General features: G+C 43.7%; 1 protein-coding gene across 1 annotated transcript; it reads left to right on the top strand.

Moving 5' to 3' along the window:
- The first annotated feature begins 4350 nt into the window (after positions 1-4350).
- PDCL3 (phosducin like 3) lies at positions 4351-13214 on the top strand. Its single transcript, NM_001283090.1, is given in 6 exon segments — positions 4351-4404; positions 6603-6735; positions 9137-9227; positions 9483-9626; positions 10408-10616; positions 12844-13214. Coding segments are annotated over 6 exon segments (726 nt in total). The 5' UTR covers positions 4351-4398; the 3' UTR covers positions 12987-13214.
- Positions 13215-14759: the final 1545 nt, after the last annotated feature.

Genomic DNA, 14759 nt, shown 5'->3' with positions numbered 1-14759 from the left:
GGGTTCTGGCAATGTGTTCACAGGGGCTGTGTGCCTTTTTGTGAATGTTTATAAAAATAGGGTATTTTAACCATCACCAGTTCAGATCACCGTTGCCTTCTACTCCAGCTTCCCCTCCCTCACACTGACCCCCACTTCTCTTTGTCAGGTCATATTAGATCGGTCATGCATATTTTGCGGATCTGGCTAAGGGAAAACTGAATGGGGGTATATGTACTGATATACGTTTATGTATCTGCAGTTACTTCTATGCATACTGTTGCTGGCCATCCAGGGTAGAAAGGACTTGCAGGAATACTGCCATTGGCCTCTTGCGCAGTGATGCGACATGAAGTCGCAGGGCGAGAAAACATAAAGTGATATGACTGTAATCTATGGAGCTCTGACCTTGGAATGAGGTTCTAGAAGAGACGGGCTTGATGTATACAAGCCAGAAGTTAGTCTATGATATCATATAGACATGTCAGGCAGTTAATTAATACAAATATTATGCTATTTTTCTAGATTTTGTGATGTTTGTCAATTTTTTTTCTTTCTTTTTTTTTTGGTAAGGAAGATTGACCCTGAGCTAACGTCTATGCCAATCTTCCTCCATTTTGTATGTGGGACGCCACCACAGTATGGCTTAATAAGCAGTGTGTAGGTCCACACCCAGGATTGGAACCCGTAAACCCAGGGCTGCCAAAGTGGAGTGCATGAATTTAACCACTATGCCACCAGGCTGGCCACTTTGTCAGCCTTTTAAAATTGGCAATTTATAATCGTTTCTTTTTCCATTCTAAATCAATATTCACTTTCATGCCTACTTTTATATTCATAATTTTGTATTTTTTTTAACTTTCTATTTTTTATTTGGTCAAAATGTCATCATAATATTTATACAGGTCGATGTCTATTCAACACAGAAATTATACTTGAGTTCTCCCTTTTTTGAATGTTTATATTGTATCACAAATTATAAAGACAGGAAATACAGCATAATAAAATTACTATTCTTGCCATATCATATTGTGAAATGATTACCACAATAGGTTCAGTTAACATCCATCTTCTCACTAGATATGATAAAAAGAAGAGAAAGAAGAAAAGAAAAAAGGAAAAAAATTTCTCCTTTTGATGAGAATTCTTAAGATTTACTCTCTTGCTGACTTTCCTGTATATGATACAACAGTGTTAGTTATAGTCATCATGTTGTTCATCACATCTCTAGTACTCATTTATCGTTTAACTGAAAGTTCGTACCTTTTGATCACCTTCCTCCATTTCCCCCTTTCCCCACCCTCCACCTCTGGTAACCACAAATCTAATCTCTTATTTCTATGAATTTTGGGCTTTTTTTTTTTCTTCTTCAGATAAGTGATGTATTCTAAAAGAGGGCCTCCAAAATGGAATGTGTTTTGGGCCCCACAAAACTTATCTGCCCCTAAATAAAGGTTTATCAGAGGATTCTCACTCCCGACTTTCTGTCACTACCACCTCATCCCCACCCTCCTCTCACCCCACCTGACCACCATGTTTGCTATTTCATTAATTTCTGACTTCTTCTGTCTGTGATTCTTTTTGCAAAATTAAGCAGATATGAATACGCATGTGTATTCTTACTTAACCTTTTATTTTACACCAAAGCTGGCATGCTTGTATTCATTATTCTTATGCAAAAATAAAAATTTTTAGTGGTAAAATCCATCATTTCTTTCATTTGACTTTCTGGATTTTGAGTAATAATCATCAGAGGTTTTTTCCATTTTTAGGTTATAATGAAATTATCCCGTTTTCTTCCAGTACTTTTAGTTTTTAACTTTTAATTTGATATACACTGTGAAGCATGTATCCAATTTTATTTATTTTCGAATGGCTATCCAATTGTCCCAACACCATTTATGATAAAAAGCCCATCCCTCCTCGGCAGATTGAGAGGCCTTCTAGGGCATACACTAATGTTTGTGTGCTTGGCTCTATTTCCAGACTTGTTCTGAACCTGCTGCACCATTGATCGATTTGTCTATTCATGCATCAGTACCAAACTGTTTTAATATCTCGTAGGGTTAGCTGTCCCCTCAGTTTGCCATTCTTTTGTGTGTGTGTGTGTGTGTGTGTGTGTGTGAGGAAGATTGATCCTGAGCTAACGTTTGTTGCCAATCTTCCTCTTTTCCCTTGAGGAAGATTGTGGCTGAACTAACATCTGTGCCAATCTTCCTCTATTTTTTTATGTGGGATGCCGCCACAACATGGCTTGACGAGTGGTGCTAGGTCAGCACAGGGATCCCAACCTGCCAACCTTCTGCAAAGCAGAGCCCTGGAACCTAACCACTAAGCCAAGGGTGGGCTCCTCAGTTTGCCATTCTCCTTGTTTATTTTATCATAAAAAACTTTAGAACCAACCTCTCTAGCCTCAGAAAACAATTTGTTGAGTTTTTGAAATAAGACTGTGTTAATTTTAACACATTAACTTGGAGAAAATTGACATCTCTGTGAGTTGAGTCATCTTATCCAAAAATGAGTGATTTCTTTCCTCTCGTCCAAGTTGACTTTTGCATCTTCAGGAATGCTTTATAATTTTTCTCATGTAGGTTTCTGTGCACTTCTTGAGCTTATTCCTAAGTGCTTTTTTCTTTTCTGTTGTTATTGTAATCAGGGTTCATTATGTCCTGTAGCGTGTTATTGTAAATACAGACTAAGGCTATTTTTTGTATGCTAATTTTATATCCTGCTCCTATATTGAATTCTCATATTGTCAATACGAATTTAAGCCTTGATTCTCCCAAGGTTTTCCAAATACGATAATCATATCAAATCATCCACAAATGGAAATATTTTTTCCATTTCCTTTCTTTTCTAATTCTTATGGCTCTATTTTTTTCTCCTGAGCTCTAATTATTTTCTTCGGAGCCAAGAGTGATGGAATGAAAAACAGAGTCTCTGCAGAGGTGGGACCGACTGCACAGGAGGAAAGCGCCAGTCTTCGACGAAAGTGGGATAGGCAGCTTTCTTGCAGAGCAAAGGCAGTAAAGTTTGAGATTTTGGATTGTTAATCTCCTCCAGAGAGAGGGATCATGTATTGGAGGTGAGTTTGGGCCTCAGGAGATAGCTAAGGCTGGGAATCAGGAAAGGATCTAAGAGCACCCACACTGCTGCTGCGGAGGACGCAAACCTTAGCATGGGGCCAAATCCACCCGAACTAGTCTGGGTCCTGACTTTAATGGTGAGACCAGGGAAAAATCATTCAGTGTGCTGCTAGATAAATGAATAAACAAATGCTTTAAGAGGCCTATAATTCTATGGGAAGGAGCTAGGTAACTCTTAAGGAGCCTTATAAATTAAGTGAAAGTTCCTTGCCCTCAAGGAATCATTTGATTCACTCTATATTAATGGTTATGCATATTCGCAACACCTGAGGATCTTTAAGAAAATAAGTTTCAGCCCCCATCTCCAGGGATGTAATTTGACAGGAGATGGAGCTCCGGGGTAGCTAGTTGCAGTTTTTGAAACCTCCCAGGTGTTTCTAATACGCAGCCAACGTTGGGAGTCCTACGCCTACCCCACAGATGTGTGGGTTTGTGTTCTCTCCGGCCGCTTCGTTGCCCCGAGGCGGCAAGTCAGCCCAGGCGTCCAGGGAGGGACACTGCTTTCTTAGCTCAAATTTGGAGTGCTCCGTAAACAAAAGCCTGGAGCCCAGCGCCTGGATTGTACCATTCAGACCCTGCTCAGTTTTATTCAGTGCCTTCTGTGTGCCCCTGATGGCGCTAAGCACTTTTGCAAATATGGATCGCCTGGGGCTCAACTAGGTGAAATGACTTTCGCCTTTCTGGTGTTTTTCTGTCATGACCACTGTCGTATACGCAGAGCCTAGAATAGTGCCTGGCACATAGTAGGCCCTCAATAAATACGTCTTATGAATGAATTGCCTTCTCTGATGCTGAAATGATAGCGAGTGAATTCGAGGTGGCCCTGCATCATTTTTCATTGTAACATTGGGTCACTGAAAGATACTATTCCTGACATCTTGGGCCAAGACCTCTTTTACACGATTGGCCTGCGGCTGGAGAGGGCGCACGGGGACCGCATACCTCCTCCGTCCGGCCCCGCCGCTCCCAGACCGAAAACCTGCCCTAATACGGTAGCGCCCGCGATTGGCTCTGGGTCACGTGAACGCGGCGGCAAGGACAGACAGTAGGCGTCTCCAGCCCCGCTCATGCGCACAGCCTCCGCGCCTGTCCCTGGGGAGCGCACGCAGCCCCAGGGGCCCCGCGTCCTCCCTGGCTCCGCCCCGCTCACGCCTGGGGGCGGGGCTAAGGCCGCGCTGGGAGAAGAGGCGGGGCGGCGGCTGCGCGCGTGCGCGGAAGAGCGCTGAGGGGCGGGGGTGCTGCGGCCGGCTTGGCTGGAGGCATTTGAGACAAGATGCAGGTGAGCGAGCCGAGGGCGGGAGGCCTGGAGGCCGCGGCCGCTTGTTTACCCCACTGGGTCCTCGCCGATGGGGGACTGTCCCAGCCCGGCCTACGGGAAGCGCCGGGCGCCGCTGGCACGGGGGAGGCCACGCGGGTGGAGGCCGGGCGCAGGCGCAGTGCGGGAGGGCGGGCGTGGTCCCGTCGGGACCTGCGGGCCGGGCGTCCCTACCCCTCTGTGTCCTGCCCCGCAAATCTCGGTGCTTTCGCGCTGCCTCTCCTTGAGATAGGATCCCGTGGGGCCTGTGAAGGACTCGCCCGTCCCACCTGACAAAGTTACTTCCTACTATTAACTCTGTTAGTGAGCACCTGAGCAGGTGTGTTGTGGACCCCCTGTACAGATGTGGGAACTGAGGCTTGGAGCAGTGAAGGGCCGCGCCTGGGGGTCCCATAACGTGAAACAGTGTTCCTGACTCTTCTTCGAGCTTTGTGGGGTTAGTTACACCCTCTTCCCCCTAACTTTGGTCTTCAGGTGGAGGTGCGCTTCTTTCGGGCTCCCTGGCTTCCAGAGCTCAGCTCAAGGGTCCCTCTGCGCAGTTACTGTCATAAAATGGATAAAACCAAATCCCCTAGTTTTGTTCTTTTGTACTTGGAATTTGCTGATGGAATTTGACTAAAACCCAAAGAAAAGTGAAAGAAGATGAATGAAGACACCGTGGATGGATGCTTTTACGAGCAAAGTATGTGACAACTAAATTTTGTCACTGTCCAAGGACCCTCCTTTAAAAGTCATTCTGCTGCCTCCCGCATCACGCTGTGGCCAGGAATTCTGACAGTGACAACTAGCACATGGGGTTAGTGTGGGTTTGGTTGGGGCGGGAGGTATTGGAGGCTGGAGAAGATGATCATCTGCAGATGCAGCAATCTGCCTCAAGCCAGACCCCCTCAAATGGTGAAGAAGGAGCCCCGGGGCTGCCCTGGCCTCCCGCACATTCTCTATCCTTCAGGTCCCTTTTAAAAATGTCACCTCTTCAGAGGCCTCCCCTGACCACTCCGTTGAAAGGATTCTGATCGTTTTTCTTTTGATGTATCTCAGCAAGACCGTGACACGGGGCTACGGCTGGAGCCTTGTCCCAGCGCCCTTTCCACAGGGCTCCTTGATTTCGTGTTCCAAATTGGGTCCATTAGCAGTTCCTGCCAAGCCAGGCAAAACCAGTGTTTGGGCCGCTGCATTCTGGAGCTAAGAGCCCCCTGTGACATTTATCCTTCTGACATTTGATCCTGGCAAATCTGACCTGTTCTAGCGAGGCAGTGTCTTCCTAGATGCCGCGCCTCTCTGTGGCTTGTGAGGGTTAACTAAGTAGACACAGGTAAAGGGCTTGGGAGAGTGCTCAGCACCTGGTACTTGGTAAGTGTCAGCTTTTGTGAGCTGTTGCATGGGGTCTGAGCTCTTCCTCTGGGGTTCGGCCATCGGAGAATCTGTCAGCCTGGCATCGGGCTCTCCGCCCTCTCAGATTCTACTGCAGCCGCTTAGAACTTGGCCATGCTCAGTATCCCCGCTCTTGGGTCCTGTGCACGTGCTGGTCCTTCTGCCTGGAAAATGACTTCCTAAATTCTCCTGATGTCTGGTTCCTTCTCATCCTCCCATGATGGTAAATTGTCACCTCTTCTGAGAGAACGTCCCTGCCCATCCTGTGGAATGCAGGCCGCCTGTAACTCTCTAGGTCAGCAGCCTGTTAGTCAGTGTATTTGCCACAGTTTGTAGTATATATCTATTTGTATGTTTAATTGTGCATTGTCTGTCTCTTCCTCTCGACTATAAAAAGGTGACTGGCATTCACCATGCTTCCCTACCATCTAGGACAATAATTTACATATAGTAGGAACTTAGTAAATATCTGTTGGATGAATCACTCCAAGTCATTAATAAAAATAATTGAACAGAAACCAGCTCAGAGCCTTGGTATCAGCATTGATGCCAATCTGTGTGTCATATCCTGATTTTTGCCCCAAGACTAGCTCCTCAGTGGGGGATGGAGTGGAGGACGAGAAGAATGGAACAGGGGCTCTGGGTCTTTTGATACTTTCTCAGAAATAGGCCACAAAATAATTTGGCTTGAATCCTTCTTCCCAACACCTTTCCCATTTGACCCCTTGCCCAACATGGCACCTTCCATACTGGGCTTTGCACTCATGGTATCCTCGGTCCACCTGCTCTAGGACCCCAACGCAGACACTGAGTGGAATGACATCTTACGAAAAAAGGGCATCCTGCCCTCAAAGGAAAGTTTGAAAGAATTGGAAAAGAAGGCTGAAGAGGAGGAGGAGCAGCGAGTCCTTCAGCAGTCAATTGGTGAGCAGTCAGCGGGTGATTCCTTATTTGTTCTGTGTCTGTCTGGGTTAGGAGACAGCTGTCTAAGCCTCTGACTGCTTTGGTAGAAGGACCCTCTGAGCAGGAGGCAGGAGCCAGGGCTTGGAGTGCTGGATCGGACACTGTGGGAACTCATTCGAGTCACAGGATGTCTCTGGCCTTCACCTTTCTGGGCCACAGACTTAGGGGGACATCAGAGGCTCCCTTCATTTCCATAATTCCTAGTCTGTGTCAGAGGCGCACGTGATAATCCTGAAGAAAGTATTTCTGAGTCTTGAATTTCTGGTCTCTGATTCGCTTTGGATAACGTCATGAAAATTTGCTCAAAGTTTTGATGTTCATATTCTCCTGAGCTTATCCTTTATTATCTTTGTGGTTTTAGAATATTAAAATGGCTTAATTTGGGAAAGCACAGCATGTTTGCAATGTGTAGGGTCTGGGAGAGGAGTTTTCTCAAAGGAGCTGTACCTCCTGGATCAGAGTCCCTGGGGTGCCTGTAAAAACCCAGCCCCTACTGAATCCGAATCTCCGGGGGCGGGGCCCAGGAATCTGCATTTACACAAGTGCCCAAAGGCTTTCTGAGTCACAGCAACGTTTGAGAAGTGTTGATCACAGAGGCTAGTACTTTTGTCCCATTTACACGTTGGAGCTAATTTGGAGAAAGGTTTATTACAAACATTTATCCAGCGAACCTTTACTGGAAGATGACTGGGTGCCAGGTGCTGCTCTAGGCAGTGGGGTGTAGCTGCATACAGGCCAGACGAAAATCCCTGTCCTCGTGGAACTTCCATTCTAGTGGGGGAGAGGAGAACAAGTAATACATAGGTGAAATGTAGGAAAATATGGCAGGGAAAGGGCCTAGAAAGGGCTGGAGGGGTGAGTATAATTCTGGATGGGGTCAGAGAGGGCCTCATGGGGATGACGTTGGGTCACCTGAGGGAGGTGAACCGAGCTACTTTAGCAGGTGAAAAGCACGTTGGGGCATCCCTGAGGAAGTCAGTGTGACTGCGAGAGAGAAGTAGTGAGGTCAGAGAGGCGACTAGGGGTCAAACCATTCAGGACCTTGTAGCTTCTAGGAGTGTCCTTGGCTTTACACCTACTACGGTGAAAGTTGTTGGAGGTGTGAACAGAGTGGTGATGTGCCCGCCATGTTGACAGCACCATCCTGCTGCTGCCTTAGTGAGCATGGACTGTGGGGGGCAAGGCAGGAAGTAGGAGGACTAGTCTGGAAACTACTACAGTCATTCAGGCAAGAGATACCATTGGCTTGGACCAGTGTGGTGGCAGTGGAAGTGGTGAGAAGTGGTCAGATCTGGATATATTTTGAAGGTGGGGCCAACAGGGTTTGCTGATGGAGCCTCTGAGGGGCGTGAGAGAAAGTCTGGGTGACTGCAAGGCTTCGCGCCCAAAGGATGGAGTTACACCAACTGGGATGAGGATGGCTCATCTCTTGTGAGATTTTTATTAGGCAAATAGAGATGGTAAGTGGACAGTTGGGTGTCTTTCTCCAAATCAGAGAAACAGGGGCTGGAGGCATAGATTTGGGAGTTGTCAGCATATTGGCAGTATTTAAAGCTGTGAGATGCGGCCACCAAGGGAGTGGGTATAGATAAGGAAGAAAAGGGGTCAGTCGGCTTAGGGTCTAAAGGAGGGGTGGCCGTAGAGGAAGGAGGCGAGGAGGCGCCTGGAAGGCGAGGAGGACGGCCTTGCACAAAGGAGGCAGGATGGGCTGGATCGAATGCCGCTCACTCAGCAGTGAAGAAGTCAGGGTCATTGTTGACCTTGATAAGAGCAGTTTTGTGTAGTGATGGGGTGGGGTTCAGGGGACAAAAGCCTGATTTGATGTCAGGAAGCAAGTGTTTATGGCAATAAAAACAAAATACACATTTTTTAGCCATTGGGTAAAAGAAAAGGTAGAGCTGCCTACCGCTCTCAGGAAAAGAGCAAGCAATGGCGTGATAATCGCTTTAACTCTAGAAGGGTGTGCTGGCGGGGGGGGCACCCACTGGTATCCTCCCACCTGCTCAGAGATATGAGAACTGGTGACACCCCAGTCCGTGCCCGTGCTTGAAGATCAGACCAGCTGAGTTCAGGCAGACACAGCTCTCTGGTTTCATAGACTGGGGAAACGTCTCATTCATGTCCTTGTTATTGTGTGGCGGTAAGAGAGTCAGGCGCACAGATACCAACATGGTTCTCTCTTTTTAAAACACCCTCAACTTCTTATTTCCTAGTGTAATACCTAAAGTACTTTTTATTTAGGTTTTGGTGGGCTGGGGGTCTTTTGGTGTTGCATGCACATCTTTAGGAGAAAAGCGAAGGAAAAAAAATAGCATGTTTATCTTTTAAATTTTTCGGTTTTTGCTAATGTAACTACATTCAGTGAAAACGTATGAAGACATGACTTTGGAAGAACTGGAGGACAATGAAGATGAATTTAATGAGGAGGACGAACGTGCTATTGAAATGTACAGGTTAGTGCCGCCCAGAGGGACTGTTCGATTTTTTTGTGTGGCACTAAAATATGTGCCCTTTGAAAAATTAACTTTCTGACTGAGATAACATTAGGAAAGGACTATAATTAAATAATAATGTTAGAGATTTCTGGTCTTAGACTTTGCCATGGAGCAAATAAATAGACCTGGACCTTTATAAAAGTTGCTGTCTGAAAGGTGCGTGTGTGTGCACATGCGTGTGTGTGTAAGATGTCTCTCTCTCCTGTTGTGCAGACAGCAAAGACTGGCTGAGTGGAAAGCAACTAAATTAAAGAATAAATTTGGAGAAGTTTTGGAGATCTCAGGAAAGGATTATGTTCAAGAAGTTACGAAAGCCGGTGAGGGCTTGTGGGTCATCTTGCACCTCTACAAACAAGGGTGAGCTGATCTTATCACTGTCTTTAAATGTTAACCCGAATTTATGTCTCGACCATCTTGGGCTTAATCCACATTGGAGGGATTTTTACTACTGTTTATGTGTTTTCGTCGCTGATTTGCCAAAACCTTAAAGCCTAATTTTTGTCTTCAGGCTTTCACATTAGTATTTGTGGCTAATACGAATGCCTTTGTTACAGTGTGGCAGTGAAGACTTGGCTTTTATTGAAAAGGAGTGCCTGTTATTTATCCCTCTAGGGAAACTCTGGCGTTTCAGAATTCCGTGTAATGAATCCCTCTTGTTCATGATGCGGGAGACCTTTATAATCATTGTCACAGTGAGAGAGGCAGTGGTCCTCAGTGTTCCTCGCCTCCGGTCTGTTCTCCGTACTGTGCAGTCAAGCGCTGGTGTGGTAGTTTCTTTAAAGCAGGAAATGCTTTCTGACCTGTTTCACACCTTCTAAATCCTGAATGTTCTCTCATATAGAAGGGCATAACAATTATCTCTACATTGAAGCTGCTTTTCTGACATATTGTTGGATCAAATTAAATTGGACTTTGGATTTCGAGTTCTTCGCTTTCCTTGAACGTAGTAGAAAGTTTTTTTAAAATGTTAATTCCTCTTGGCTGGAGTGGCAGAATCACTTGTGAAGCTATTATGAGGTTTTATGTAGGGTGGAGGGTAGTTGAGCTTTCTTCTGTCTCTGAATGCAGAATCACGATTGCTTCTGTTTCTGTTTTACAGGATTCCCCTCTCACATTGTTTCCTATTTCTATTTTATAGGATTCCCCTCTGCGCCCTGATAAATCAGCACTTCAGTGCACTTGCCAGGAAGTTTCCTGATGTCAAGTTTATCAAAGCCATTTCAACAACCTGCATACCCAATTATCCTGATAAGAACCTGCCCACGGTATTTGTTTACCTTGAAGGTGATATCAAGGCTCAGTTTATTGGACCTCTGGTGTTTGGTGGCATGAACCTGACAGTAGATGGTAAGGGCCTCTTTGAGATAGTCCAGGGCACGTGAGTGATGCCAGTGCGTAGAGATGGCGAGGGGATATTTCTCTTGAAGAGGGTGCCTGTTTCCTAGACATGTGTTACGATGATTTGTCAAATTCACCTTTGCCCCTGTGTCCTGTGTGAGTGATTGTTAAAAGGGAAGAAGCACATTTAATCTCTCATCTTAGACAAGTCATTGGGGCACTTACAGCTGGACTCTCATAATTCTCAGTTAAGACAGGGCACATGGACTTTAAAATATATATATTTAAAATCAACGTCTAATATGTTTTATTTGCCCCTACAGTTGAATATGTTTTAAGTTGTAGCTGAAGATCACATCGTTCATGTTTTATTTAATTCATATGAACAAATTAGTGACAGAATCTTATCTGTATATATTATGTGTATATATATAAATCTCTATAGAAATATTTTCTCAGTTGAGTAGCTTAGTAGCTTTTAAATTAAATCAAAAGTTTATTCTGCCTCTTAACTCCTAAAGGATGTGTCTTTGTATTCCTTTCCACCACCTGTTACACACGGAGGTGTCAAACTACACAGACATACATGACGTGAAAGAGAGAACCTGAGGCCCGAGGCATCCTGCTAAGTCAAATTCTTTATCTCTTTATTGAAATAATATGTCCAACTATGCTTTAGTAGTATTTAAAAACATATGTTAAAATATGACTTTATATACTACTTTATATAACTTCTTATATAAGGTATTGATCTGGGAAAAGTATAAACACACACACACACAAATATTACATCAGTTACACACTATTCCAGTCTTCAGAGGCGTACAGCGTTTCAAACTAAATATATTTTGCATCTTATTTTGGTCCTTTTGAACGTACCACGAGGGGAGAGAGAGGTGTACAATAGTAGTTACAGTCTTTATTTCTAGGAGAAGTCTTTGAGGATTAGTAAACTTATAAAACAGTGATTACTGCATATAAGTGAACAATAACGTTAAATACATGCACTTAGACGTATGTACGTGTGTGGGGGTCTAAACATATTCTTGAATCCAGAATCAGAAATCTTAAGATTTTTTTGGTAAGAAATTTGTTGAATTATAACATTCAGCTGAGGTACCCAGAGCTGAAAATACTGGTGGTGGTCATCTCTGTGGAGCACTTTAAATTAATGTGACTTCAGGAGCATGAGTTGTCAGAGTCTGCGGAAGTAGCTCATTAGCAGAGCCTCACTTTTAAAGCAGGCTCTTTGTTGTGGAATCTCTCACATGGGGCCTCAGTTCTGCCCAGGGTCTTCTCTGCAGTGGAAAAACACATCACTTGATTTTGCTTCACGAGGTCTCACATCCATGTGGAGTTTCAGTAATTATAAGAGAATGAAATACGGGAATTATAGTCAATCGCTCTTTATTTTCTGGTCTTTTTTATTTTTTACTTGGAACAAATGCATCGCTTCTAGAATGTCATCATACATTCATCCTTTGACTCTAATAGATTGAGATATTGGACATGAGGCTTAAGAATTTCCTTTTGTTAACTAAAATTAGATTTAATGATTAGATTGCCAGTAAGACTGTGAAAAGTGTTTCCTGTAAACGTTCTATGCGGATTTCTTTCCTGGGAAATTGTGCAAGTTGGAAAACTAGTTGTTAGAAGACAAGTTTAGTCTTTGTTTCTTATTTTATTTTATTTTTTAAAAGTTGGCACCTGAGCTAACAACTGTTGCCAGTCTTCTTTTTTTTTTTTTTTCCTTTTCTGCTTTTTCTTCGCAAATCCCCCCAGTACATAGTTGTATATTTTTTAGTTGTGTGTCCTTCTCGTTGTGGCCTGTGGGACGCTGCTTCAATGTGGCCTGACAAGTGGTGCCATGTCCCTGCCCAGGATCCGAACCAGTGAAACCCTGGGCCGCCGAAGTTGAGCGCATGAACTTAACCACTCAGCCACGGGACTGGCCCCTGTTTTTTATTTTAATTACCATGTAGTTTCAAATGTATGTAATATCTCATTTGATTTCATCTTCTGAAAAAGTATTTGAAAGTATTTTTGTTTTACTTCCTAAAAGTCTGATTTTTTTCCTTCTAGGTACCTACCTTAAAATTATGGCACTAAAATTAAATTGCCATCAAATGCTGATAATTGTAATTTGAGCTTAGAAAAAAACATGGCTTATTGGACTTGAGGGTGAGGGCCCCTGTGCACTGTGTCTTAGGGGATTTGCTCTTTCTTTGTCATGCAGAGTTGGAGTGGAAATTGTCTGAGTCTGGAGCCATCAAGACAGACCTGGAGGAAAACCCTAAGAAGCCAATTGAAGACGCCTTGCTGTCCTCAGTGCGGTGCTCCGTCCCCACGAGGAGAGACAGCGATTCTGAGGATGACTAAGGCTGCAGCCGCAGGGACACGCCGGACTGTCTTGATGTGACAGGTCATCTTCATTTTTTTAAAAAGGAGTGTATCCTTTGGTTTTTAGCCTTTTATAATTATGTTTCAAATCTCATGGATTTCAGAAATAATCATTGCTGGGAATCCTATTAAATTTCCTGGAACTCTCTTTTTAAATTAATAACATTTCCTTAAAAAAGAATAAAAACGAGCTATTGGTACGGCAAATGTGTATGTTTTCTTCTCTTATATTTTAACTAAGCTGTAAAACTATGTATTCACTATTTGTTCACATATAACTAAATAAAAAGGAATATAGAGTTTTTTAATAATTTGAATAAATTATACAGTGGAAAAACTACAAACTAAACTTGGCAGTCACATTATTCTTTATTTTTATTCTTTTATAAAGGTAGCAACAGGATTATTAGCTCAAAGGAATGATTGATAGGAAAAAATGTTATTTATCCTATTTAGAAGGAATAGGTAATAATTTTTATGAAACAAACATTCTTATCAAAGCAATAACTGAAAGATTAGAATTTACTGCCCTTTGGGCCAGAATACTTTTTTCTAGTTAAAATGGTTTTTTGTCTCAGACTCTTGAGATGTCAGGTGATTTCAATTACTGTAGAAATCCACCTTAAATTCTTTTTTTGGAAATAGGTAGATACCAGCACACACATAAATAGGTAAACTGTATCTCAGTCAATCAAAAATGTATCAAAGTGTTTTCTGAACCAGAGTCCTTCTTGTCAAGTTGACATTGTCAGAAAAATTAGGGAAAATATTCCCTAATATTCGTGTTGAATGATGTAGTACTAAATGCTGGTTTGAATCTTAAAAATATGAATCAGAGAGGGTACAGAGTTCCTTGAGGTTATTGTACAATTTATTTTTGCTCTAATTCAAAGAATGTCAAGCCTCCGTGACCCATTTTATCTGTCAGAAGTGTCTGTGTTGGTGGATATTTGTTTTTCTACACACATGAGAGCCAGCGCTGCTGATAAAAACATACTCTGTAACGGTTTACTTTAAAGGGTTTTTCATGACGTTTTAGTTGCAGGGTTGAAACGAGGTTGCTCAGTTCTATCATTTCTGTGCTGGCCCCATGGGTTTTGTGGGAGAACTGCCTTCTGAGATTGTCTGTTAGCTGGCAGTGCGATGAGGTGCTGAGGGAAGAACAAAGCGGAAAAGCCTGGGTGCTGCGTTTGCCTGGGAGCCGCAGTGCACGCAGCTCCCCAGGAAGAGAGACGAGCTGTGCTTGAGGGTGGTGGGGAGGCAGCGTCCGCATTATTCCACTGTGGAGCCCATTCAGGATGTAATTCTAAATATTCACTTTGCCTCTGATCTGTGTAACTCTGAAAACTGCCTTGTGATCTTGCCTCCGTGCCAGACTCAGACGCTTAGTTTGAACTCAACAAAAGCTCAGGTGTCCACGGACTTGGTTAATGAGCCCTGTCTGGCACCCAGGCCCCAGGCAGCTGTTTAGGCATGCTGACTGAACTTGATTTAAAAAGAGGGAGAGAGAAGCATCTCTATCCTAAAATTAGGATTGTGGTTTAGAACCTGAGCACGTTTCTCCTGGTGAGTTCATTCTGGGAGACTGCCCTGGAATATTTACCATTAACTTCTTTCTCTTTCATCCGTGACGTGACAGAGGTGATGCAAACTTGCCTGTTAGGTGTTGAGTTCATCTAATTCCACAGCAGAAACACACAGTGACCAGGGGAAAGCAGATAAGAAAGATACCTGGAGTCTGTCTTCTGGTAT

The sequence above is a fragment of the Equus caballus genome, chromosome 15 (genome assembly GCF_041296265.1).
Source record: "Equus caballus isolate H_3958 breed thoroughbred chromosome 15, TB-T2T, whole genome shotgun sequence".
Classification (NCBI taxonomy): domain Eukaryota; kingdom Metazoa; phylum Chordata; class Mammalia; order Perissodactyla; family Equidae; genus Equus; species Equus caballus.
This window is presented reverse-complemented; position numbering and strand designations above follow the sequence as displayed.